This window comes from Rhamphochromis longiceps, linkage group LG7 (assembly GCF_057381845.1).
Source record: "Rhamphochromis longiceps isolate RC_006_pf linkage group LG7, R_longiceps_female_GT1.1, whole genome shotgun sequence".
NCBI classification, from domain to species: Eukaryota; Metazoa; Chordata; class Actinopteri; order Cichliformes; family Cichlidae; genus Rhamphochromis; species Rhamphochromis longiceps.
Window position 1 is genome coordinate 44,378,189 of NC_140563.1, and position 27,063 is coordinate 44,405,251.

The 27,063-nt window shown below is 39.0% G+C and overlaps 1 protein-coding gene across 1 annotated transcript in view; it reads left to right on the plus strand.

Moving 5' to 3' along the window:
• The first annotated feature begins 1,586 nt into the window (after window positions 1-1,586).
• Window positions 1,587-27,063, plus strand: part of sppl3 (signal peptide peptidase 3) — a 39,852-nt gene continuing 14,375 nt past the window's right edge. Inside the window, exon 1 of the mRNA XM_085413795.1 lies at window positions 1,587-2,145. Coding sequence (XP_085269921.1) covers window positions 2,120-2,145 — 26 coding nt within the window. The 5' untranslated portion in view covers window positions 1,587-2,119. The remainder of the gene's footprint in view (window positions 2,146-27,063) is intronic.

Here is a 27,063-nt window from a genome sequence, read left to right on the forward strand (position 1 = left end):
GTCTATAGATGTGTCACTGCAATTGTGAGTGATGAGAAAAATAAACTGTTGCAAAACGTGGCTACAGGAGAAATCAGGTACAGAAACGAAATTCCAGAAATTCACAAAAGTCTGCACAAAAACAGAGCAATTCATACAATAACTGCAAATCACAAAAAAATAACAGCCACGGGTTAAAGAAAAAACCCAATGTTCATCCTTTACACAAGACTTTGTGGCAGTCTGTACAATTATAAAGCCTGGACCAAAGTCAGAGACCGGCAGACAATGCCATCACTAGAGCTATACATTTAACAGGACTGATAATAATAATTTTGTGGTCTTTGGGTGCCATTTGGGCATTAGACCAGTTGGGTATTGCAGTGTTTTTGTTCCCATAAAATCTCCATTCCATGTTCACAGAGGGAATCAATATTCTATTAGTGGGTAGGCTGTGGTATCACTACTAGGAAAGGACAATAGAAGGCAGCAATATGAAGTTACACAATGGCACCCAACATTTACCGCTGCATGACTGACATAAAACATTTAGAAATTAAAGCTGAGCCAGTCTTAACTTTTCTTTCAGTGCTCCAGTGGTGCAGGCAAGCATCAACCAAACATATGCTTCCATTGTTTGCTTACTCACAGTGGATTTATACTTTTGTGTTAAATCTGTGCTGTAGTTACATTGTAATTGCAAACCCTATGTGGTAACTGGACATTTACCTCCCTAGAAGTGTAACTACATGTTGCCATCGACACAGAAGCACAGATATAATTGCAGGAAATGGCGTTGGCCACAGAACTATAAATTAAGCTACGGATAAGTCCGCCCATGGATAACGTCACTGAGTGTTTGAGCAGAGATCTTGTAACTTGGTCAAGCCCAATACACGTTGACCTTTATTTCACCTGCAAAGTCCCAATCTTCATGTGGAGTTTATGTTTTTTTTTACCACTAAAAGGGGAACGACAGTGAATGCCCTACTATGGTTATTACATTGAGGAGCCAGAGGGGGCGACACAACAAATGGATTTATTTACGTAATCATCATCATAAACATTGAGAACATAAACATTGAGAAAAAAAAACAAAGAACTAGGCCCAATATATTTTTTATATAAATTTGACTTGATTATTTCAGTAAATATTGCTATGTTGCACACTCTTTTATTTATATTTTGATAAAGGGCATCTATGGGGTGATTCACATTTCCAGTCAACATATTGTCCTGACAACTTGATAACCGCACGACATTTCTTTTATCGGCTTTTGGTCCCTTTTAAAAAACAAAAAATCACCAAAGGAGTCGCATTATGCAAAACAATATTTTTAAAAATCTTAAAACGAATTTATTTTTTATAATTATACACACGTATTCAATTTAATTTGCTCTGAAAAAAAGTTGTTTTTCTTTTTAATTTAATTTACAATTTTATTTTTTGTCATAATACTAAAGTAAATTGGTTAAATATTCATGCACGGCCCGTTTTTTCCGTATTTTGTATGTCACATAATTCAGCAATTAATTGCAACAACTCGTTGCCTTTCATAATCGCTGTGTATATGATAGGCTGCAGTGCTGCCGGGAGGGGAAACCATTACAAACGTTTTCGATGCATGAAAGCGTTTCAGTGCACGTCCTATTTGTAAACCTCTTCAGTAGGGCGATTTTGCGCGCTCCCGTGGACTCGCCATAGAAAACAAAGCTGAACGTCTTCCATAACAGCTAGAGGTGCAGACTTGAGGAATATCCGAATTTAGTCTGCATACAGCGAGCTGAATATGGATTTACTGTGGGTGTAGCATCGTTGGAGACCGAGCCTTCTCGGTTGGAGTGACAGCAGGACACTAGCGAAACCACCGAAAATAACAGCTGTGTCTTTTTTTCTCGGGGTGCTTTGTCTAGTCCACCTAACGATAGCAAACCATCACTGTCGTTTTAACCGCAAGATATTCAGCTAGTTCTTACTAGCTGCTGCCGGGATGTATCACCATGTTGTCACCAAAAAGTAACCGCTAAGACGTCGAATTGTGAAGGAAACGCAAGAAAACATCTCCCGGGTCCCAACGGGTTGTCACTGGGACCTGAATCTGTGTTAGCCACAGTCGCGGAACCCACTGTTTTTGGCGATATGGCGGAGCAAGGCTACTCATCCTGGTGAGTGCGTACAGGCATTGCGCTACCGATTGGTAGCCGCTGTTGCTATTGCTAAACCAGATTGCAATAGGTCATTAAACCAACGAACCGTATTTCTGTCAGTATACAGAAACCTTTGTCTCTTCACATCGACACTTCACATGCATTTATCAACGTCTTCAGAACAAAAGGTCACTCATCCAGATATTTTTCCATCAGCTTGATTTTTTTTTTTTTTTTTTGCTAAACTGCTAACTTTGGCTAGCCCTAGCTAACGAGCAGCCCCAGCTGATGCCGTGCTAACATTGTCCAGCATCGGTTAAATCCAATGGTGGCTGTTGCAAGGAAATGCTAACGAGTTAGCTGCCCTGCTGATAGCTAAAGCACAATGGGGTGGTCATTTTAAAAATTTTCCTTCGCTTTTTGGAGTACGGCTGGCTTTGTTGGTAAACCCAGTTGTGCACAATAAACGCAGCGTTTCATGACAGTGTTAAAAGGCTTAGTTTGTTGTCTGTGCCAACAAATTAGCGCTAGCTGGCATTCGTCGTCGACCTGCTGCTCACACAATAACAAAGGTTCGGCTGTAGCTAAGCTAGCATCGGTGTCAAGTCACAAAAATGCAGTTTTTCCATACAGTGACAAGCGATAGGCGGTCACAGATGGCACCATCAGGTCTCGAGGTATAGAAACGATATATAACTATAGTGTCATAGTAATTTTTGTGGTCGGCGAAAGTATAGATTGCACGAAATCATTCAGAGATGATGTGATAAGTGAAATGCGTTGTCTCCGAAAACGACCTCTTTCTTATGGCCTAGTTAATCTATACTAGGTTATACTTGTCTGATCTATGAACTAAAGATTAAGTGTTTGTGTCATGTCTACTACAAGATTGTTTTGAGTCTGAGAAGGCCGAGCCAACCGGGTCTTCCCTAAGAGAGTGCATTCATTGAGTTGTACGAGTCGACTGTTTATTTCATATACTAACCTTTATTTAATGTCACACCTTCTGCCTCTGAAAATCCCAGTATTCATGCTCTTTAAAAAAAATCACAATTGAATATCTTTCATCAGTTTTAGATCAGTGAGCAAAAGTCTTTCCCAGTACAGCGATATCTGTAAATGCAGATAAAACAAAGTTTTTCCCAACGTTTTTGCCAGCAGGGTGCCACTGTGTGCTTTTAGCTTCATAAGTGGTCTATCAAACTGTTTGTGTGGTAAATGTGTTGTATAAAAAGTCCAAATCACTGTAAAATGTGAGGCCAAAGAAAGAAAATAGTTTGTATATTTTTTTTAATGCACAATTTTTATGACTACACCCAGTCCACAGGCTTTTACAATGAAACTTGATATTTGAAAGGGTCGTTGTCATAAATTTTGTGTGCAATGTTATTGGATCTCAGAATGCAAATTAGTGTCCAAAAAACAAGCTTCATGATCCCGTTTGACTTGTCAACGGCTGTGATATATCAGAAGATAAGCGAAGCACTGGTGAGGATTAATTAACATAGTAAGCTTAATTTATGTGACCCAGCAGCAATAAAACCCACTGCCGATCAAGATGGATTTACACCTCGATGAGATCGGATCAAAGCACAATTAAAACTACCTCCAGATGTGGTTAAATCAGTGGATTGATTCGTAACACAGCAGATAATGTCCATTTATTCTTTTGCTTTAAATGGGACTAACATTGAAATATGTCTTCACAATATTACAGCCCCATTTTTCTTTTTTTAATTACATTTATAGGACTGAGATCATCTCTGACTGGGAGGGGAGGAGGGTTAACTTTATGTTTGATTATTTATTTATTTTTAAAAAAAAGGTATGAATAGAAATATTCAGGCATGCCTTATATGATCAAATTAAGAATATTTTCCAGGTGCACTGTTATCTATACTGTTCTACAAACATAAAAAATGATTTGGGGTTATTTTATGTGCGCTCCTACACATGACCATTTTGCATGTGTTTGTTTTATATATGCTGATATTTAAGTTATAGTGATGCAGATTAAATCAAGTATGAATTCAAAAGCTAATGATGATGATTTAACATGTTATTGGGAAAACAACCTGTAACAATCCTCTTGATCGGTAAGCTATCTGGGATTGCTCTGAACATATTTATTATCATCTGTCCCCAGGCCTTGCTTTAACAGTGTTAACGTATTGTTCATTCTCAACCTTTTAACACTTGTTGAAGGTAGCTTAGTACAAAGGGAATCTGAAAAACGGATAACCTCCATCCAAGAGAGTGAAAAAGAGGAATCAGAGACATTATACTGGTTGAAATTTATTCAGAACAGCAAAGATGGTTATGAAATTTTAACTGAGAGGGGGGGAAAGGGAAGGGGGGGGGAAACCCCTTGCTTTTGGGGAAAATCTGTACATAATTTCATTATCATTTAAAACATTTCATTTGTGAGTGTAGTTTGTCTCAATTGCCGCTTAAGTTCGAGTTCATTAGATACTTGCTTTAAACTAACTCCCCAAACAAGTGCCACAAAGCTTTACCCAGATGGCTGCTCAGTGGCAAGACTTTCTTCTAGAAGGATTTTGGGAAAATTCAGCCACTTCAAAATTCTCTCTGGTCTAATTTGCATACATTAGTCTATTTTTTTTGAGGAAAAAAGAGGAAGAAAAGAACCACACACACCCACAGAGGCAGTTTATAGAGGGGAAAAAAGAAAACATACAGAAACACAATAGAAGCACTGATAAGAACATGCCAAGTGGACAAACCATAAAGCCATGTCGGCCAATCAGAACCACAGGCTCTGCAACGTCAAAAACTGCCAACCCTGCAAATGCCTTTTCTGAATTTCTTGACCCATGATTTCCAAAAGGCCAGTTTCAGTGACCTAAAACTGCGTGTGTGGCTAAAAGGCTAAAGTCCATGGAGAAGGAAAATCTGTTTTGTTTTTTAAACACGTAGTGTCAACAAAGCCTTGTACATTTTGTGACTTAATGATTTTGTGTTAACCATGGCTAAAGAGCTGTTGATATAAGGATTCCTGCTTAGAGATGTATTTATTGTAATATTTATGATTTAACTCAAGCTCCTCAAAAGAAATTAGTCTAAATGGGGTTTAGATACATAGTTGCTTGTGTTGATTTGCAAGCTCAGCAGAAAAACATTAGACCGTGACTATCTATTGTGCTTGAAATAGCTTAAATGTCACTGAGGAGCTTCAGAGATGAATAATGAGTAAATGTGGAATTATAGTTGAATCTCAAAGCTTGTGTGCTCGCACTAAATTTTCTTTTTGCTTTGCAGCCAACCTGAGATTTATTTTAATTACTACAGTGTGCACAGCCAACCATCAGGGCAGAATATCATAGTGTTTGTAGACATAAGCTGTTTTCAAACACAAATTTAGGACAGTTTTGGAACAATCTGGTTGAGATATTTTCTGCTTTTCTCACTTGTAGTGAACAGCAGGAAATAAATTTGCAGTGTGCTGGAAATGTTAGATTTGCTGCAGTATTAGGTGCTCTGTTCAAACATCACATGGACCCATGAAGCTGACAGGTCCCCCCCCCCCCCCCCCCCCCCCCCCCCCAAAAAAAAACCCCCAAAAACTCATCCGATCCAATTGCATGGGATATTTGCATTTTGCCCTACACTTCTCCTGATGTAATCTGATAGAAGTTAAGAGCACATGCATGAAAATGGCTTCATATTTTCTACATTTTTATTGGTGTTATCTAGTAGTGATGTTTTCTCTTCATATCAGCATCATCAGGTTAATATAGTTTAATATTGCACTAGATCAATTTTAAGTCATCCTGTTACAGTAGAGTAAGTGATGCCACTTTTGTCCTCACCTCAGTACCCGTTTGTCAGAAGAGCAGCAGCTAGGCCCAGTGCAGCTACCTCGCACACTGAGCCACTGAATGCAATGTGTTCCTAGTAACTTTCAGAAGACACCAGAAAGCACTGCTGTTTTAAATCACATGCCTAAGTTTATTAATAGTGTTGACAAAGAGCAGATATTTGAAGACCGATCTCTCACCGCAATTTGTAGAGACATTTGTTAAATGTGCACTTAGTTTCTGTTGTGCGCAGCTAATTTTATATCAAGCTGTCCGGCGCAAACGACAGTGAGCCCCTTTCAACCTCACAACAACCAGCTGACCAATCTTTCTGAAGAGTCTTCATTTGTTGCCACTATCAACTCTTGCAATAGCAGCAATTTGCTTTAAAGTTAGATTACTAACCATTGGTAGTTGTTTTGTTCTAGTTTCTCTTCCTAGCTTTTAGTTGTGTAGCTGACAGTGCATGCAGTGTAAATGAGAAATTTTCAACCGTGACATTTTAAATCAAATTATGAAAGTCACACTTCCTGAAGTGAAAGCATAGAGCAGCAGAACTATTCAGTTGTATGGCACTCTTTCTCAAGTCAAGTTTATTTATAAAGCACATTTAAAAACAACCGAGGCTGACCAAAGTGCTGTACAACAAAATACAAATATAAAATACAATAAAACACAAGTACATAAAACTCCTCACTGATAAAACAATAAATTAAAACAATAAGTTAAACCTTGCTAAAAGCCAATGAGAAGAGGTGAGTTATAAGAGCAGTTTTAAAAGTTCCTAGGCTTGTGGAGAATCTGATGTGAGGAGGTAAACTGTTCCACAGTCTGGGTGCAGCCACAGCAAAAGCCCTCTCTCCCCCAGTCTTTAGTCTGTACCTGGGAACATCTAAAAGCATCAGGTCTGCTGACCTCAAAGATCTCCTGCGGCGGTAAATGCTAAGAAGCTCTGCCAGGTAAGGAGGTGCAGTACCGTTAAGGACCTTAAAAACCAGCAGTAAAATTTTAAAATCAATCCTAGAAGCAACTGGGAGCCAGTGGAGAGAGCAGAGAACCGGAGTGATGTGGCCTCTCTTTTTGGAACCGGTCAGCATGCAAGCAGCAGCGTTCTGCACCAGTTGGAGGCGATGCAGACAGGAACGATCTAAACCAACATAAAGGGAGTTACAGTAGTCCAGCCGTGAAGTAATAAAAGCATGGACCACCCTTTCTAGATCGTTCCTGCACAGGTAGGACTTGACTTTGGCTAAAATCCGTAGATGATAAAAAGATCCCTTGACTACGGAGCTGATTTGTTTATCAAATTTAAAAGCACTGTCAAAAGTAACACCGAGGCTCTTAATGGAGGAAGTACATTTGGATGTTAGGGGTCCCATAAAATCAAAGGAAAGGTTGGGGTCTTTAGGAAGCCCAAACACAATGACTTCAGTTTTACTTTCATTTAGATGTAGAAAGTTAAGCGCCATCCAAGTCTTAATGTCAGACAAACAGGAGAATAACGGCTGCAGAGAGTCCTTACAGTCTAACCTCAGAGGGAGGTAGATCTGAATGTCATCAGCAAAGGTGTGGAAGGACACATTATGTTTGCGCAGCACATTGCCCAGAGGGAGCAAATACAGAATAAACAGCAGGGACACACTGATTTCTGACACACTGATGGGGCACTGCCCTATTTGTAATATACTGAAAACTTTTTTTTTTCCTAATATAACTGTTTAAGTCCTGCCACCACCAGAGAGACCCAGTAAAGATATAAAGTGTTGGAAGATTTGACATAACCCCTGCCTGCTGACCTGTTTAGGCTAGTGATGGCGTTTACACCAGTTACTGTTATCAGTTCATCTGCACAGAAAACTGGGTTAAGTAGCACAATAGCAGAGAAGATGACGTTGTTGTCTTTTATGGTAGAGCTGGAGCCTCACCTCTGACACACATTCACCGAGCTGTGAGCAAAGAGACAGCCCTTGGGCTAAGACTAGGGCTGCACAATTTTGCATAAAATGAGAATCACGATTTTTTTTGCTTAGAATTGAGATCACGATTCTCTCACGATTTTCTTTTCCAGTATAAATATTTATTGCACTTATTAACTGCACATCAACTTCGTAACAGTTGAGACTGAACATAAAAACAATAAATAAACATAAAAACAACAAATGTCTCACATTTTGTCGTTGCCGCAAAATGTTGTACTGCTTGAAATTCCGTCTCCACCGTTGCTCGACGCTGCGTGTATAGAGCAGGTAGTGCAACAATAGAAAAATAGTTGCGGGACAGCACTGTGTAGCGTTGTCTAGGGTGTTGATCATTTTCCTAAATCCCTCGTTTTGCACAGTGTTGATGGGAGCCATATCTTTGGTCAGGTGATAAGCAGTGTTGGGACTAACGCGTTATTAAGTAACGCGTTACAGTAACTACGTTATTATTGTGGTAACGAGCACGGTAACTAGTTATTATGCCAAAATCAGTAACGCGTTAGTCGTTACTGGGATTTAGATAGGGTCGTTACTCGTTACTTCGTGTGGTGGCTATCGCGGAGCTTCCACAGATTCAGTAACATTAGCAAGTGGTGGAGGCCAGCAGGTGGAAGAAGGAAAGGGGACGCAGAAGGAAAAGAGACCCGAGGCAGCCGCCGGTCCAAGTGTGAACTGAACTTCAGGTAAGAAGTTATGACCTGCAGTCTCTCTGGGTCAGATATAAATCAAGTTTAGGTGGAGTTTATTTTCGTTATTCTGACTTTTTCCGTACTGCGTGCTGGCTAGCATGACGGGAGTTTCTATACAGCTGGGTGGGTGCTATGAAGTTAATGATGTTGAACTTTATTTTGTTCATAAGTTATTAGAGTTGCCAACCGTCCCGTCTGGTATTCAGAGAAAATATTAAACGCTTCTTATTGAGGTGAAAAGGAACAGTTTGTCCCGTTATTCAGCTACAATGAAAAAGGCACAAAGCTGGAGTTATTCTGTGTCTTTGCTGCACAGCTGCCTCTTCTTCTCTCATTCTCTCCCCCTCCCTCTCCCGTTTCTACTTCAATCATGAAACTGATCAATGATCAGCTGATCGGCTCTCTTGTTTGTTTATCGCTCACTTTGCGCCGAAAGAGGAAACCAGTGGATGTCACGCTAAACAACAGCAGCACGTTTAAGCTTGATCAGCTGTTGTTAGAATTTATTTAATATTAATTTCTAGTATCAGCTGATGTTTGCTGGAGCCACAGCTGTAAACCTGCGGGTCATGATATGGTTTGGTTATCTGGTGAGAGGGAAACATGAAGATGAAACCAGGAGATGTCCTTACTGGATCATCAGAGCTGAACAGGTGATGGAGAAACAGGTTTACCTTTTAGGTGACATGAATGAGTTGAAGGGAAGTTATGAACTGTTTCTGAGAGACAAATAACACCAGGATCCTTTTTTAGGTAGCTGACAGCTGGTAACTGTGCAGGTGCGGATCTAGCAAAGTGTTGCCAGGGGGGCATGTAGGGCATTAACAGGGAAAGGGGGGCACAAAGAAATACTTTTCTTTCTTATTCCCATTTAAAATGTCTAGCTTTTAAAAAATAAATATCTGAATCTTACAACAAACGATTGATAGATTGATGCATATATACCATCAAAACAGTGTACATCACTGTCACAACAGTGTTTATTTTCATTCAAAGGCTTTATGATTTTTTTCCTATAATGGTGGGCCGGTCTCTAGTCAAAATGCCCGGGACGATTTTCTGTCCCAGTCCAGCCCTGTATGCAGCTCATCTGCAGTCTGGTGTTACCTACATCTTCCTATTCAGAAGGCAGAATTTCCGAGTTCTGAGTACAATCGAAAGCACCACGACTGCAGTTTTTGTGTTGGATGTAAAAGGCGCACATGACTCTGTGACGTAGGCTAGAATCATGGCAGCAGTCAATGACGGTCCAGGCGTGGGATTTCTCTCGTGGAAATATGCATTATACATTATACATTATATTTTCCTTTCTATTGGTAGGTGGCACAGTGCACTTGTGGCAAGTAAGCAAGCTAGAAGACTGGCAAAGTTATGGGAGAAACACATTAACAAGAGAATTCTGAGTAAAACCAAAGTTACTTTCCCTAGTAACTAGTTACTTTGAAAGTAACGAGTAACTTGAAGTAACTGAGTTACTTTTGAGAGAAGTAACTAGTAATGTAACTAAGTTACTATTTTAAAGTAACTTACCCAACACTGGTGATAAGTGATAGCTTCCATAATTTCTTTGTGCCTGCGGGAGTTCGACGTGTATAGGGAAGCGCTGCATAAGGTTCCTGTTATTGATGTTTGGGTGGTTGACCGGGACAAATTTTCTCCAGTCACTTTCTTGTCATCCCTGACGTGCTCTCCGTTGTTTTTTTTCCCTGCCAATTTCAGCAGCCAGCTTCTGTATCACGTGGTATAAGGCTCCGCCCTTGTCATTTGTTGAGCAGGAAGAGTGAGCGCTTGTTGCAGATTGTACCCAGATCAAAATGCGGTACAATCATCGTCTTTTTTTTAAAAATTGTTGTCATTTGGAAATGAGATCGCACATAAGTATGAATTGAGATCGCAATTTTCTAACGATTAATCGTGCAGCCCTAGCTAAGACCGTTAATTTTCTTTCACTTAACCTGAGCTTTAATTTTTTTTTCTTAAGTTGATAGCAACAGTGCTCGTTTTTATAATCACAATCAAGACCTATATTGGTAAAAAGCTATTAAACTTATTATTTTAGTTTAAGCAGCCCAGTTGTGGGTGGGAAGAGTGGCAGCAAAAATATCCAAAGGGGGCAGTAAAACTGTATTGGCCTTTTTGTGTGTGTGTGTGTGTGTGTGTGTGTGTGTGTGTGTGTGTGTGTGTGTGTGTGTGTGTGTGTGTGTGTGTGTGTGTGTGTGTGTGTGTGTGTGTGTGTGTGTTTACGTATATGACTACTGTATATCCTCTGGTATAATGTTTCTTTCTGTCAGCAGTACTATACTGCTGACAGATGACTGCAAGAAGAGTACTACATCTCATTCCTCTGGAAACTAACGTTAAATAGTTTTGTGCCATCAGCAATTGAATTACTTGTAAATTCACATATTTTTGAGTAAAGTTGTTTAAAAAATAATACGTAGATAATAATAAGCTAAAAATTACAGATCTGATTAGATAAAGCAAAAGTACCGATGGCAACAGTGCCATCTTTGCCTCCAGTCAAATTCCTCACCTCACTATTTGCCGAACACATGACCACTACACAATGCTCAGCAACACTTTATTGCTGAGCATTGTCGAATTTTGAGAGGACAGCAAAGTTGCCAGCAAAGTTGTTAAACGGTTTCATAAATGTTAACAAAGCCAGAGATCACATTAACAGTAGCCATTTCACTATTAGCAGTTAACCAATAGCCACAGTAGCCAACATCATTAAGCTAGGAACTAGCAGCTATGGCTAATAATAAAATATTAGGAGGATAACACAGTTATTTGTGTCCAGTGTCAAGTACTCAAAGGTAATAAGTGGCATTTTTTTTTCTGTTAGAGCATTAAAGAAAACAAACTAATGATATAGTGATATATATGACTGAGTATGATTATGTCTTGGGTTATTAGTTTTATTGTAAATATTCTGTATTTTTATATACCGTATTTCCCGGACTACAAAGCGCACCTGAATATTAGCCGCACAAGCTAAAATCAGGGGAAAATCCTGTTTTGTACATACATTAGCCGCACCTGACCAAAAGCCGCAGGTGTTTCAATATTGACTTATCATATGTAAGAGAATATGCACAAAGCGAATTGTCAGGAAAGAGATGGCTGTTTGGAGACACACCCCTTTTATTAATATTTTGAAAATCAAGTTATGGGTACATATTTGCACATGTGCTGTGCTTCATAAATGAGTAACAAATGTAGTACATAACAGTAACCTACAGCACACCAGAAAAATAGATTCAGACTACCTTTTAGGCTCAGGTGCAGTGACACGGCTTTAACAAGAAGAAAAGTCAGTCATTCACCACCATCTTCCTGCGCACTAAAACCACCAAAGTCCTCTTCTCCAGTGTCGGAAACGAACAGGCTCAGGATGGCTTCGTCATCCACTCTCAGCTTCTTTCCTTCGTTGTCACTTTCAAAACCAAAGATAATCCTCATTGTCAGTGTCAGAGTCGAACACCCTCTGAAGGGCCGTGGCGGTGTCCTCCTCTTCATCATGCAGCAGTCCAGCCCTTCGAAATCCGTTGGTGATCGTGGATGTTTGCACACTTTTCCACGCTGTCAGAATCCACCGGTAGAGTTGAGCACAACTTGCTTTTCGCAAGTTTATCGCCGCTCGTCATCCACGACTCCCGCTGAACGCATAGCGCTACTTTGAAGTTTGTTTTTCGCGCTACTTGTACGGCACTATGTTGCCTGGCGGATGGACATGTGACCAACATACCACTCTTGAACCCCGATCCTTCCGCCAGGCAACGTAGTGCCGTACAACAGCGGAACAAACAAAACAAATCGTCTTACGATATGACAAAAATCATGGACAATCTATAGAAAAGCCGCACCTGACTAAAAGCCGCAGGGTTCAAAGCTTGTGCAAAAAGTAGCGGCTTATAGCCCGACAATTACGGTAAACTTGTTCTCAGAAAACATTTTAAACTAAAATCATCATTCAGTCCAGCAGGCATCATTGTGTTGAGTGTTGAGACCCAATACACCTCTTTCTGAGAAGTCAAATCCAATGAAATGCAGAGTGGCAAGGGACTGATGTTTAGCTTCTTGGTAGTGTTTGGCTGTAACTACTCCAAGTTCCCAGTATGCATGCATCTAATATGTTCTGAAGTTCACTGGTTGACTGCTCTTTGTTTTTTCAGTGTAAGCTTGACCATTGGGGCATTCAAGAATACAGATTACTGATGTTGTACTGTAGTTTAGTTTATGAATTGTTTGATAAGGAACGTTTTACCAATATGTGGATGGGTAAAATATATCTGAAATGGTGTTACACTGTCTGCATTTACCAACATCTTAAGTTTCCTTTTAGGTGATGCCAAGTGTGATTAGGTTTGCTGGCCTGAAAACTGTGTGCAAGATTATTGCTTATTGTTTGAGCTCTTTGAAATGATAGGAGAGGAGGCATTTCAGTGATTCCACTCAGTGATTCCACTTAGTGACGGTTCAGCTTTTAAGATGTGCCAGTGTCTGTTAATTATGTCCCTGGATTTCTGATGATAGTGGTTCAATTCAGTGATGAAAGTTATTCTTTCATTTTTTTTCTGTTAAGGTTTTAAGGCTTAAGCAGTTCATATCTTGAAGATACTAAAGCATGGAATTAGGCTCTGACGATTATGGAGGGATGGCACTTTCCTTAATTAAATCATGATTTCATCTCCTTTGTCATGCTTTTGAATTCTTCCAAGTCTGAGAAATTTCTCCAAAGGCATAAAAATTGCCCAGTAGGTATGTTTTCCTTGAGATGACTTGGATGGTGTTGCAGTGAAGAAGAGTGTTATGTTCAATAGGGTTCCTTTAAATTGAAATATGTAGGCTTCCATCTTGGTGTATAGACATGGGTAGATTACAATGAAAAAGTGTCTAGAAGGAAATACTTGAATTTACATGTCAGAAACATTTTGAGTTCTCCAAGAAAGTACCATCTCTCCATAATTGACATAGCCTACACCCAAGTCATATGTCATTTCTGTGTCAGTGTGACCTAAGGGTGGAGGATGTTAAGGATGATTCAGGTAACAAGTTGTTACCTGAATGCCAGCGTATCATTGGTAGTGCAGTGCTGTTTATGCATAACAGGCCTGTGCAGTCTTGCAGTCAAGTTAAACGGTGTGAGTCTCAGCAAGTTAGTTCACTTGAGGAATTTAACTAGCTAGCCACCATGCTAAAACTGAATCCATCTGTCTAATCTTTGAAACACTTTCAGTTAGTTAAAATACTTTTCTGTCAATTCAGATTGTGGATCAGGCTAAAATGTTAAAAAATAATGCTATATATCTTGACGCATGCCCAATCATCCAGGTAAGTAAATCCCAAAAGGTTGATTCTGTTCATCTGGACGTTTCGTCACTTGGGTGGGTGACGAAATGTCCAGATGAACAGAATCAACCTTTTGGGATATTGCCATATAGTTTCAAGGTTATATTAATAGGTTATATTATATTTCAAGTACCCATGCATTTCCTTTTTGTTACTGACAAATGAGAGTAAAAAGGCAATAAAGGCTCAGGTTTTTTTAGAAAAAAAAATTAATATGGGACAGGATTAGGAAGCTGAGGAAAAATGAAGACAAGATAGTGGCGCTCGTAATAATCATAAGATTTAAGTTGGGTTACTGCTCAGTTTAACAGGCAAAACTGAAGCAAACTACAGGCTCACTTACCACAGAGATACATTTGCGGTAGAGTTACGAGTGCCTGCGTGTTTTTAAAAATATCTGTATGTCTGAAGCGTAACTATATTGTATAGCAAGATGGGGCACTATGATATGCAACATGAATATTTTATTGCACATGTAATTAGTGTGTCCTTGTGTAGAGATGCCACAAGACCCAAGACTTGAGTGGAAAGCCAGTACAAATAGTTAAGGACCTGATGGTACTTCTATTTTACTGTAATTTATATAATTGCAAGAACTATGAAGTTTACTCCAAAATAATAACATAATGCTGCAGCATGTAGGTGTAAAGGGATGTACAGCAGAATCTTTGTAAAGAATTATTTGTTTAAACTAAGAAGTTTGGGTTTTGTTTTTTTTGCTTTTTGCTGGAGCTTTTTGTTCCTAAAACATTAGACTTTACATTGCATATCTGCCGATTGTCATATCCAATCAAATTTACAGCATATTTAAAAAATAGAACTTTTCTTTTAGTTGTGCCAATCTGACACATTTAATAGTTGACAAAAAACAAAAGGAGAGAAAAGCAGAGATCAACTTGTGTGTGGATTTATGTCAACATATGTTCTCTCTCAGAACAAACCTGTAGAACAAGCTTTCTACCTGACATTACGATCAAGTACCACCTAATGTATGTGGGGGTCATTGAAACTGACAAATGCAGACTTGACGTCACAGCTCCAGGGTCAGGGTGCCGGTGCTTTAAATCCTTGTACACTGCATGTCGTGAAAGGAAAGCTCAGTCTGGAGTCTGGATTTAAAACACTTGCTCTTGCCAACTAGCAAGAACAGCAATGTTTAAACATCTGGTCAACTAGATGTTTAAACATTGCTGCTTTTGCTAGTCGGCACCAGAAGTACTTGTCAGGTAAACAAGTGATTCTTATTTTATTGATATCCAAAATTACCCATTGGTTGTAATATCTCGTCTTCCGTCTAAGGGCAGGCAGTGGTGCTTGCTCCCTCTTTGTGATGGAAAGTAGGCAGACAGCTGTGAGAACTAGTGCAGTTCTACAATGCTTTGAAAGATGAGTGGTTATACGTTAGATATTACAAGAGTTAACATAAACAAGACTGAAGCTGTGTGTAACCACATTCTGCACAGGCACATATGTAGATGCTGGCCAACAGGAAAGGTGGATTACTGCTGCTAGCAGTGCTAATGTAACACTTGGCAAACTGATCTAATACTGCACGTGTGTAGTGTTATACACAGCACAAAATCTTCAGCAATATTTAAAAGCACAATGTCATTAATGGAATGTTAAATGCAAATGCAATGATTGTATTTGCAATGTTTAAGCTCATCTTTTAGATGTTTGAAGCACTTTTCCTGCACCTTTTTTTTTTTTTTTTTTTTTTAAATAATCTTAATACAAACTTTTTTAAAATATTGTTCATATGTACACTAATGTGATTATTTTAATGAATGAATACCTTAGTAAAAGTTAATAGAGTTAAAAAATTAAAGAAGAAACTTTACACCTGGAAACCTAGTTTTTAAAGAGATAAATACAAAGTCCTGTTAAGACTTATCTACAGTACAAGTCGATGATGCTTAACCCTTTAAAACCGGTCGGAGCGGGTATGCTCAGTTTTGCGTAACTATTTTTAAATCCCTGTAGAACCAGAACCACGTAAGCTAGCACAATAATTTTTAAAAGTCATTTTTGAGTTCATAGTTTTCTGAATAGTTTCTGGGATGCTTAGAACTCAAATTGCACTGCTGGAAATAGTTTATTTTGATGCACATGGTGTTTATTTGCATTGTAATATTTATTTTCACTTCTCCAGCAGTATATAAAAATTGGTGCAGCTCAAACATAAAACTATGAAGACACTCAAAATAAATTTCCTGTTATTAGAAACTATTTTGTGCAACTTTTTTGTATTTACAATTTTGAGGGATAAACCTCTTAAAACCCAAAAAAGTATTATCAATTTTTTTGTAGTTTATTGCACTTTGTTGTAATATATGTAGTTATTATAGACTTAATGCATACATATTATTAAAATCTGGGCTATAACGGTTATATTGATGTATAGCAACTTGAAATGCTCCCAAAAATGGCACTACTGCATGCAAAAATATAAAGATAACTCTGGCGGACTTGGTTCTATAGTAGGTCTTAAAGGGTTAAATGACTTTTGCACTTTTTAAATAATCCTGTTAAATCTTAAGGAGTTTTGAGGGCTTCTTCAGTAGATCTTACAGCTGTATAGACAGAGCTAATCCTGCTGAATTTTCTATTTAAGAGCACACATTGACCTGAGTTTGGCACACTACTAAGGCACCTGTTGGATGTGTCCTGAACAGAAGCACCACTAAGATAACCTCTCAGAGCTGAAAAGCTCAATTTGTTTTAATTTGGAGAGACAGGCGCCTAATCAAGCTTAAATTTTAATGGTGGTCATCTGTGCTGATTAAATGAGTAAAATTGTTACATGTTGAGGCCAGCCTTAATAGGTATGTGCAACAGCTAGTATTATCCCTGATGTCTTAATACAAACTGATAGATTCTTGGTTAGTTGGTTATTCAACTTATTTTTTCATTAGCATACGTCATGCAGTTACAAAACTTTAAAACATGTCTTTTTGCAGGAGATTTTCTCTTTTTGTTTAAAAAAAAAAAAAAAAAAAAAAAAGATTAATTCAAGAATGTATTTTTGATCTCATTATTATTTTTGCTTACTAGTCACTGGACTCCAAAATTGTAAACCCCTCCTAGAGGCAATCTTTGCTACGTTAAGATGAACGATGGGCTGTCGGATTGTAACACCAGAGATGAAGCCTGACCAGAACCGCCTGGATCTGACCAAGATCCATTTCAATGCTAAATTCTCAAACAAACACAAAATGGAAAGATAACTCATTACAGTACCAATGCAGAGGAAATGTGTCCTTTTATATTGGGTGTAGTCCATTAATGTCCATAATTGATCATAAAGGTGAGACACTAAATGCTACCTAATTGGAAGTCAAACACCCAGTGCCTCGCTTAATGTAATTGATGGGAAAACTTGTTCGCAAGATTAATGTTAGTCCTGGAAGACTTGCCTTTTTTCTGTTTAATGTGTGTGTGTGCGTGTGTGTGTGTGTGTGTGTGTGTGTGTGTGTGTGTGTATTAGACCAGACCTGAGTAAGATGTTCATTTTGCAATAGTAGACTTTTGCTACTATACCTCACAGTAGCAAAAGTCTTTATTGTGGCCTGTTGACCTGGCCTTTAGTGGTCAGGTCTGGATGCAACTAGGACTGGGCGATATGACCCAAAATTCATATCTCGATATTCTTTTGCTGGATGGCGATATATATATCTTGATATTTTATTTTATTTTTTAAATTTTTTTTAAATCCCTAAAGTAAGAACAAAAAGTGAGTTCGTAGTCAAAGCTGTGTCCCAGATCTCACACAGGCACTTTTATTAATATACAGCGTACATGAAAAAATTACTCAGAAATAAATTATCAGCATTTATTAAATAATAATTCTCCATAAATAAAATAAAACAATGTTGTTTTTGTGCATAACAAAAAGCTCACAATTGTGTTCTACTATGTGACTGACAGCCTGGAGTTTGAAATCCTCTTTGTAACCATGTTTCTTAACTGGTGCCATTTGTGGTCCTTACAAACACACAATGCGGTAATATTACGTTGAAGCACAGTAGGTATTACTCCGCGAGGCTCCTGACTACGGTAGCCGTAATGCTCCAACAATCCATCAAGTGGTGCGGCTTTGTAGCTTACAGATTGCTGAGCGCCGTGTACCATATAAAAGCGGTTTGCGGTCAGTAAGCACAACCAGAATTCATACATAATTCTGGTTGTATGAATTCATACACTGTCGATTTTTGAGAAAATGAAAGGGTTTTAGGCCGGGCAGCCCCCGTGCGTGGAGCTGCATGGTGTCAATGTGTTAGCCCGGTTGGCTCGTTAACGTGTTGACGCCGTCCAGCCGCATTGACGCATTAATGCAGTTATGGCGTTAACGTCGTTTTAATGAGATTACCATTTTAGTGCTGGTAGCATTAATCTCCAAATGTTTACTTTTTACCGACCAGCTCCTCTTTGATAGCTGCCATGTCCATCTTGTCGTTGCCTGCAGGTGAAGCGATGGGAGAGGGGGAGTTGTGTTCAGTGAAGGAGAGAGGCGAGGCAGAGTAACGTTGCGTAGAGACAAAAGTGGACGAAAGACAGGCAAACTTGCAGCTCCTCAAGTATAATTCTAACTTAACACATACTATAGCGTTACGATATTGTCACATCTCATATCTCGTCTAAAAATATATCAATATATTTAAAAAGTCGATATATCGCCCAGTTCTACATGCAACTGCTTTGATTAAGAATGGTATTGGAATTGTTATTGAAAACCTAGTCTGTCAGCGAACAAGGACGTCTTATGGCACTTCGGGCTACCGTCCAGGCCTCAACAGTCCGGGATTGTATTTTGTTTTTAAATGTTCCATTCATCTATCTCACCCATGTTCTACAGGCTTCTGTGCACAGAATTCAGACGAACCAGTTCGATGCTAGAATATGAATTAGGTCTGTGGGAGATTAAACTAGCTGTCTGTCTGCTTGCTGTGTTGACAGTGGAGCAGTGACCTCATTGGTGTGTTGTAAAACAAAGTCAGCTTTCCCTTATCACTTTATGAATGCTCGAAACCAAACTGACCATGTTGTTTTAACCCGCACCTAGAGTCAAATATACCAACCCCCATTGTAATGCTGTATGATGCAGTGCTGTCCTAGTGTCCCGTTTCCACAGTGAACTGTATGTTAGTGTTCCAGACTCAGAGACCCAGTAGAAGTTTCTGTACCACTGAATAAATGAAAGCGACAACGGTCTTGCTTTTTTTCACTTTTGCAGAGTAAGAACTAGAGCAGGGGGATATGATCAAAAATATTTATCACGATATACATTTGAAAATTTGTGATTAAAGATATAACTGACGATATAATTGACACTAGACAAAATACTTTACAACTCCACAACTTTATTAGTGCAAAAAATCAATGTATCAATGTATTTTCACTTAAACAAGCAGCTGTTTTTTGTGTATTAAAGTTATATAAAAATTTATCAGTGCAAATGCAAATTCCTTGCTGACTGTTTAACCAAAAGGCATTTCCAGTGGAAATTGGCCGACATATCCTCAGCATAACCATGTATAATATCCACAAAACTTAAAAAGAGGTTATAGACACACAATACAGTAATATTATGTTGAAGCACAGTACGTATCACTCTGCGAGGCTCCTGCCTACAATAGCCGTAATGCTCTGCCAATCCATCAAGCGGTGCTAAAACATTTGACAGATTTTCGAGCGCCGTGTACCGCATAAAATCGTTTCGAGGTCAGTAAACACAACCAGAATCCATACATAAGGCACACGGGATAATAAGGGGCACTGTTGATTTTCAGAAAAATCAAAGGATTGATTTTAAAAACACCAAAAAACACGGTAATAATGACGGCCGGCTAGCATGCTCTACCAAAATAGTGCTTTGTTGTGTATCTGACGGACGAAAGCTAAACCAGTTCCACACTAGGGCTGGGCCATATTATACCGTTCACGGTAATACCGGTATAATGTTAGGCAACGATAGGAAAATGAAATATCGCGATAGAATATGAGTAAAACACGCATGCGCAGTGCCTTTGTTTTCATACGCACATGGCCGATTGTTGAGTGAAACAGATGAACCAGAATTGGTTTGTAAAAATGGTGCAACTTCAGTGATGTGGAACTGGTTTGGTGTTTGTCCGTCAGATACACGACAAAGCACATTTTTTGCAGAACATGCAAGCGGCCGTCGGACTAAGATGCCCTTAAATCTGGGAGTAATCTGGGTCCTAAACTCCGTATACTTCAGGTCAAACGAACACTGCAGCATCACTAAGAGTTAAAAACTGTCTAAATTCTTTCATCTTTAATAAAACGATCAGCATTGCTGCTTTACCAGGTGTAACTATGAAGTTTAACTTCCAGGCATCCATGAAAACAAAATGCATTACATTTAACGGAGTTAGAAGCTAGCAGGAAGCTAGCGGAAGTTAGCTCGCTAGTTTCGCTAGTTACCTAAGCATGATATTGCATGTTCTGACTGAGAGATTTCTGAAAAAAATCAAACGTACAGCTCTGCTATCACTTCCAACATAAATGAAGACAGGAAACTAAACAGCAGTGACGTTTGTAGGGTTACTGAAGTTGGGCTAGCTGGTATATAATTATGTGCTACGTGATCGCTAGCGACACAGCTATGTTAGCATAACATAAACAGTGAAGCTGGAGGACGAACACTAACACTTTTCCACTTATAAAAATTAACGTTAAGGTTCCTCATGGTTAGAGACAAATGCAATCGCATGGCAGGATGCTGTAAAAGGACCAATCTTCAGTCAGGAGAACAACTGAGATAATCCATCCACAATAGAAGGTTAGTCATTAATATACTGCAACAACATGGGAATAGAGCAGCTGCCAGAGAATTCAACATTAATGAATCAATGGTACAGAAGTGGAGGAAGCAAGAAGAATGAGTTTAATAAAGTTTGATTTATCTGACTGCTTTGTTTCGCTTAATGTGCCTTATAATCCCGTGCACCTTATGGTCCGAAAAATACGTACTGCACACTGCAGTTTAATGTTGCAAACAGTGAATATTTTTATATTTTAACTTCAGTGAATATTATACATGGTTATGCTCAGTATATGTCAGCCCATTTCTACTGGAAATGCCTTTTGGTTAAACTTTCAGCAAGGAATTTGCATTTGCACTGTTACATTTTTATAAAGCTTTAATGTACATAAAAACCAGCTTCTTGTTTAAGTGAAAATAAATGATAGGTTGTCTTTTTGCGCTAGTAATGTTGTGGAGTTGTATTTTGTCTCGCATCAATTATATCGTTATCGCAAATTTTCAAATATATATCGTGATAAATATTTTTGGCCATATCGCCCTGCTCTATTCCACACCACTGAAGTTGCAGCATTTTTACAAACCAATTCTGGTTCATCCGTTTCATTTAACGATCCGCTTTCGCCCTTCTCGTTCTCCTTCGCCGCCATGTTTTTTCCACCATGTGCGTATGAAAACAAAGGCACTGCACATGCACGTTTTACCCATATTCTATCACTATATTTCATTTTCTTATCGTTGCCCAACATTATACCAGAACACCAAAGTGCAGCTTGTGCCAATGGAAGTGATGTCACTTCTGGCGTCCGGTGCAACTCGCAAGGATGAGAACTGAGTATAAAGGGCCCATTATGCTAAATGTTCTATCAGTGTTTGGAGGAAAAATAATTATACAACTCAACTGCATGCCAGCAGAAAATAAATCTTTGTAATTGCACAGCCAAACTAAAAATGCATCCCCTTTATATCATGATATTGTGTGTGTGATAAGCTTTACATTCGGGTCAGTTCAGGCCTGCAAAATAAAGTCAGCATGGGCCAAAAACAGCAGTTCCTCTGCCACTAGAACCTTGTTCCAAAAGCAAGTCAGCTCTCATAGACTCCCATCTTAAAATGTCCATCTTTGCAGCAGGATCAATTTTACATCCCCCAGTTTTAATAGCTGACCTGTTTGAATTGTACAAAATCTAAATTCTGTTGGAGGTGTGGCAGCATAGTCTGACAGGTGGCTGCCGAGACGTGGGTGTAGCTGGTAGATATTTCCTGGGCTGGACCTCAGCCAATTAATGTTGATGAACTGGATCTCGGTTCGTGTACATGGTGTTGGAGTATTTCATCTGTGTTGACACTGTGTGTATTACGGTATATGTACCAATAACCAATTCAAGGAAACTGTTACTTATAACATTCGACCTATGGAGTTGCTCTCAAACTTATCTTCTACTGGCTTTAATTAAAAAAACAAAAACAAACAAAAAAATATCCAAGGATTGTTTGATTTAATTAAAGCTGAGAGGCATTATGGTGCACACTACAGAGATAAAACATCCAAGATTGCATTTGTTCATTGTCGCTCTTGAAGTATAGCTCACGAAATTGGCTTCAAAAATGCAGATTTTCAGTTAGTTATGATTGCTATATATTATAATATAGCTTTCACATTTTGCTGGTGCTGACAACACAAACGGAAATGTAATGTGTATAATACAGGATGTTGCAAAGGAAATCATTTTTGCATCCATTCAGTGTTGTTTCATAATAACCAAAGAGGATGTAGCTGCTGGCATCAGGTGTCATAGTGTGAGAAACATTTGAAACACTACGAAGTGATACTATATTATATTACTTTTAAATGTCGTACATATAGTCCACATATAGTTTCTGACACTGTGTGTTTGTATGTTTTCTCTTTTTTAACACCTTATTTCTTTCTCTGTATATTTTTATTTCATTTACTCTTTAGTAAACATTAAATTCAACAGCACTTTTAAATACACTCTGCATTCCTCATCCATGACCAGAGTTTGACAGGAGACACACGGGTAGGATTTGGGTCAAATTTGCACCTCGTACTAAGGCAGGCAAATTACAATACCAGCCTAGTTTTTGACTGCATAATAAGGTTGCATGTCAAGGATGTGCCACATATTGATATGGGACGAAGATCAAAATAAAAGCCTGGGTAAACATTTGTTTGAAAACAGCTGCCACTGTTTAATGTGCAAACATCCAGATTAGATGCAGAACTCTAATCATGACTGATTAACAAACTGAAATGGATAGATGGATATCTGAAGTTTTAAAACCATGCTCACCCTTTATCAAAATAAGTGCAATGCATCTGTCATTGTGCATAACTATGATTCCTGCTGCTTTCAGGCTGAGTTGTGTGGATCATATTTTTAATAGTGACTGAGCAGAGGGCTATTGCGTTGTTGTGCTCAATCTGTTCCTCGGCTATTTAATAAAACTGAAAAACATAAGTGCTATAGCACATGGGGATTCCACTCCAGAGGCATTATTTCAGCAAGATCTGCAGATGATCATAGGTGGCAATCCCAGACTATAGAACATTTTCTATACAATCTTTTATGTTACAGAGTATTCTAGGAACCAAATGCATGATTTATATTTTCTATCTGGAGTGTTGGCTTATGCATTTCAGTCCGATCAGGAATTGTTATACACACAGTGAAATTTCAGATGTTCAGATGTTGATGGATCTAATATAGGTGCAAAGCTAGTATTTAGTGCAAGCTCAGCTTTTATAAAACCTCAATGTGCCAGTCATTTGCTTTTAAACTACACCAATAAACATAACACCTAAAACCTGAACTTAACATTAGTACAGTTCTTTCTTTTCTTTTTTTTAATTCACACCCTCTTCTTTAGTATACAGTTTCCAGTGTGCCTTCAACTCTGTTCCATTGGCCTCATTGATTTTCATAATCAATAACTTGCTTTTCCTGAGTTCTCATTTTAACATGCAGCAAAATTAGCAATTCAGATTCTGCTGTCGAATTGGTTTCATTCGCTCCTTTGGTGTGTGTGCATTATGAGGTCCGGTCATCTCAGGGGAACATATGCTCATGGTTGTGCGGCTCAACAGTATTGTGCAGCTTCAGTGGGATGTAGGGTGGTCATAATTAATTTATTCAGATTCTTTTCCAGTTCTGTTGCATGTTTGGTTATGTAGTGATAAACGGGGATTTTTTTTTGTTCGTTTTATTCTTATACTTTAACAGGCCACTGTGATGGTTAACTGAACTCTGCTGACCCAGTTCCCTTTGTATGCACAATGCACAATGCTGTACCTTTGTATAGAATGGACATGCTGCCCAGTTAGTTTACACTTGCTGGTACAGTCTGCAGACTTCATTATTTTATTTCCAAGCATTAAACTTGCTCCACTCAGTTTATCATTTTTGTGGTTGCTGTTGGTGCCGTGCTACTTTGCTGGGACAAATGTGTCTCATGGTGATAAAATTGCCACAGCCAATTTTTCCATTGTCAGGTATAGAGTCTGAAAGGAGTCACACAAATTGCCATTTTCAGCTAGAGTCTGTTTTTGCTATATTTAGAGTATGATGATTTAAAAAATAATACTCCATGGAAAGAACAGCACAGCCATAATTTATTCGGACATCACCAATGGTTTGTATGTCTCTATGGGTGAATTGATTACAGAGTAGAATCCAGCAGGAAAACCACCTTTTATTCTCAGAGAGAGGCTTATTTACACAATTCACCACAGTCTAGCAAATCTAAGGGCTGAACTTTCTTCCCCTGTAATATACCAGCTCTGAAGCTCATATTTCCTCTTCCATAATTGAACTTTGAGTAAATTTGACAGTAATCACATGCATCCTGACTCACTAAATAATCCTTGTCAACTCAACATGTTTTGTTTCATAACTTTATTTGTTTTGCTGGTGTGATAGTTTTTTGGTTTGTTTTTTTTTCCCTTCTTTTTGGTAATGCTTGTATTTTAGTGAATATTTTCTTCTCCTTTAGCTAAAAAAGGAGAGGCTAGGAAGCCTCACAAAAGCTAAAATCACTTTTAAACAATTTCTCTTTTGGTACTAGTTGTCAGATCACATCAAGTGAGAATTCAACTTGTGCAACAAGCAAAAGTATATTAAAAAAACTGAAGAGTGGGCAAATCCCAAGTTAAACTTTTCTAAACTTCAAGACAAGCAAAGCTGGAACTAATGAAAGTACGGGATAGCGTTGATTGACATAAGAGTGAGTGGTGCATTTAGAGCAGGGGTTGGCAACCGTGTGGCACGCGAAGGGTTAACTGATGGCACGACCATAGCTGGATTGGCCATAGGGCATACCGGGCATTTGTGCGATGGGCCGATTGTGATTTTTCATTTTTACGGGCCGATGGTTCTTTTTTTTGTTTGTTTGTTTGTTTGTTTGTTTTTGTAATGATATAAACAATGTAAGGTGGTGGATTGGCCAGATGATGGCCGATGTGTAAAAATAAGTTCGTTGTTTGGTGGTGGCTATGGCGGAGCTCACAGAGGCCAGTGGGTGGATGAGGGAAAGAGGAGGCAGGAGGAGGGCGAGACCTGAGGCAGCCGCCGGTCCGAGTGTCAGGTGAACTGAACTTTAGGTAGAAAGTTATGACCTGCAGTCTATCTGGGTCGGGTATAAACCAAGTTTAGGTGTAGTTTATTTTCATTGTGCTGACTTTTTACAGTCAGTTACAATAACTCGTACTGTGTACTAGCTAGCATGATGAAGTTTCTATACAGCTGGCTGGGTGCTATGATGTTACTGATAGTGAACTTTATTTTATTCATAAGGTTTGTTAGCAGAGTTGCCAACTGTCCTGTAAAAAAACAGGATCGTCCCGTATTCAGAGAAATTATTACGCGTTTCGTATTGAGCTGAAAAGGAACAGTTTGTCCCGGACTTCAGCTAGAATGGAAAAAGACACAAAGCTTGAGTTTTTCTGTCTTTACGCTATCAGCTGCATCTTCTTCTCTCATTCGCTAGTACATAACAGTAACCTATAGCACACCAGAAAAATAGATTCGGACTACCTTTTAGGCTCAGGTGCAGTGACACGACTTTAACAAGTAGAAAAGTCAGTCATTCACCACCATCTTTCTCTTCTTCCTGTGCACTAAAACCACCAAAGTCCTCTTCTCCAGTGTCGGATATGAACAGGCTCATGATGGCTTCGTCATCCACTCTCAGCTTCTTTCCTTCGTTGTCACTTTCAAAACCAAACAAATCCTCGTTGTCAGTGTCAGAGTCGAACACCCTCGGAAGGGCCGTGGCGGTGTCCTCCTCTCCATCATGCAGCAGTCCAGCCCTTCGAAATCCGTTGGTGATCGTGGATGTTTTCACACTTTTCCACGCTGTCAGAATCCACTGGTGGAGTTGAGCATAACTTGCTTTTCGCAAGTTTATCGCCTATCATTATTTACGCCTCCAGCTGAACGCGTAGCGCTACTTTGAAGTTTGTTTTTCGCGCTACTTCGTACGGCACTATGTTGCCTGGTGGATGGACATGTGACCAACATACCACTCTTGAACCCTGATCCTTCCGCCAGGCAACGTAGTGCCGTACAAAAGCGGAACAAACAAAACAAATCCTCTTACGATATGACAAAAATCATGGACAATCCATAGAAAGCCGTACCTGACTAAAAGCCGCAGGGTTCAAAGCTTGTGCAAAAAGTAGCGGCTTATAGCCCGACAATTACGGTAATATTCATTTCTAGTATCAGCTGATGTTTGCTGGAGCCACAGCTGTAAAGGCTGCTGGTCATGATATCGGTTTGCTTATCTGGTGAGAGGGAAACGTGAAGATGAAACCAGGAGATGTCCTGATGTTACTGAATCATCAGAGCTGAACAAGTGATGGAGAAACAGGTTTACCTTTTAGGTGACATGAATGAGTTGAAGGGAAGTTGTGAACTGTTTCTGAGAGACAAATAACACCAGGATCCTTTTCTAAGTAGCTGACAGCTGGTAACTGTGCAGGGGCGGGTCTAGCAAAGTTTTGCCAGGGGGCCAGCTGGGGCATTGACAGGGAAAGGGGGGCACAAAGAAATACTTTTCTTTCTTATTCTCATTTAAAATGTCTGGCTTTAAGTAAATAATTATCTGAATCTTACAACCAAAGTTTTCATCTCATGTAAAATGTATAGAGATCATACATATACCAACAGGACTGTACATCACTGTCACAACAGCGTTCGTTTTCATTTAAAGGCTTTATGGCTTTTCCTATAATACCTGGTGGGCCAGTCTTTAGTCAAAATGCCCGGGCCGATTTTTTTTTGTCC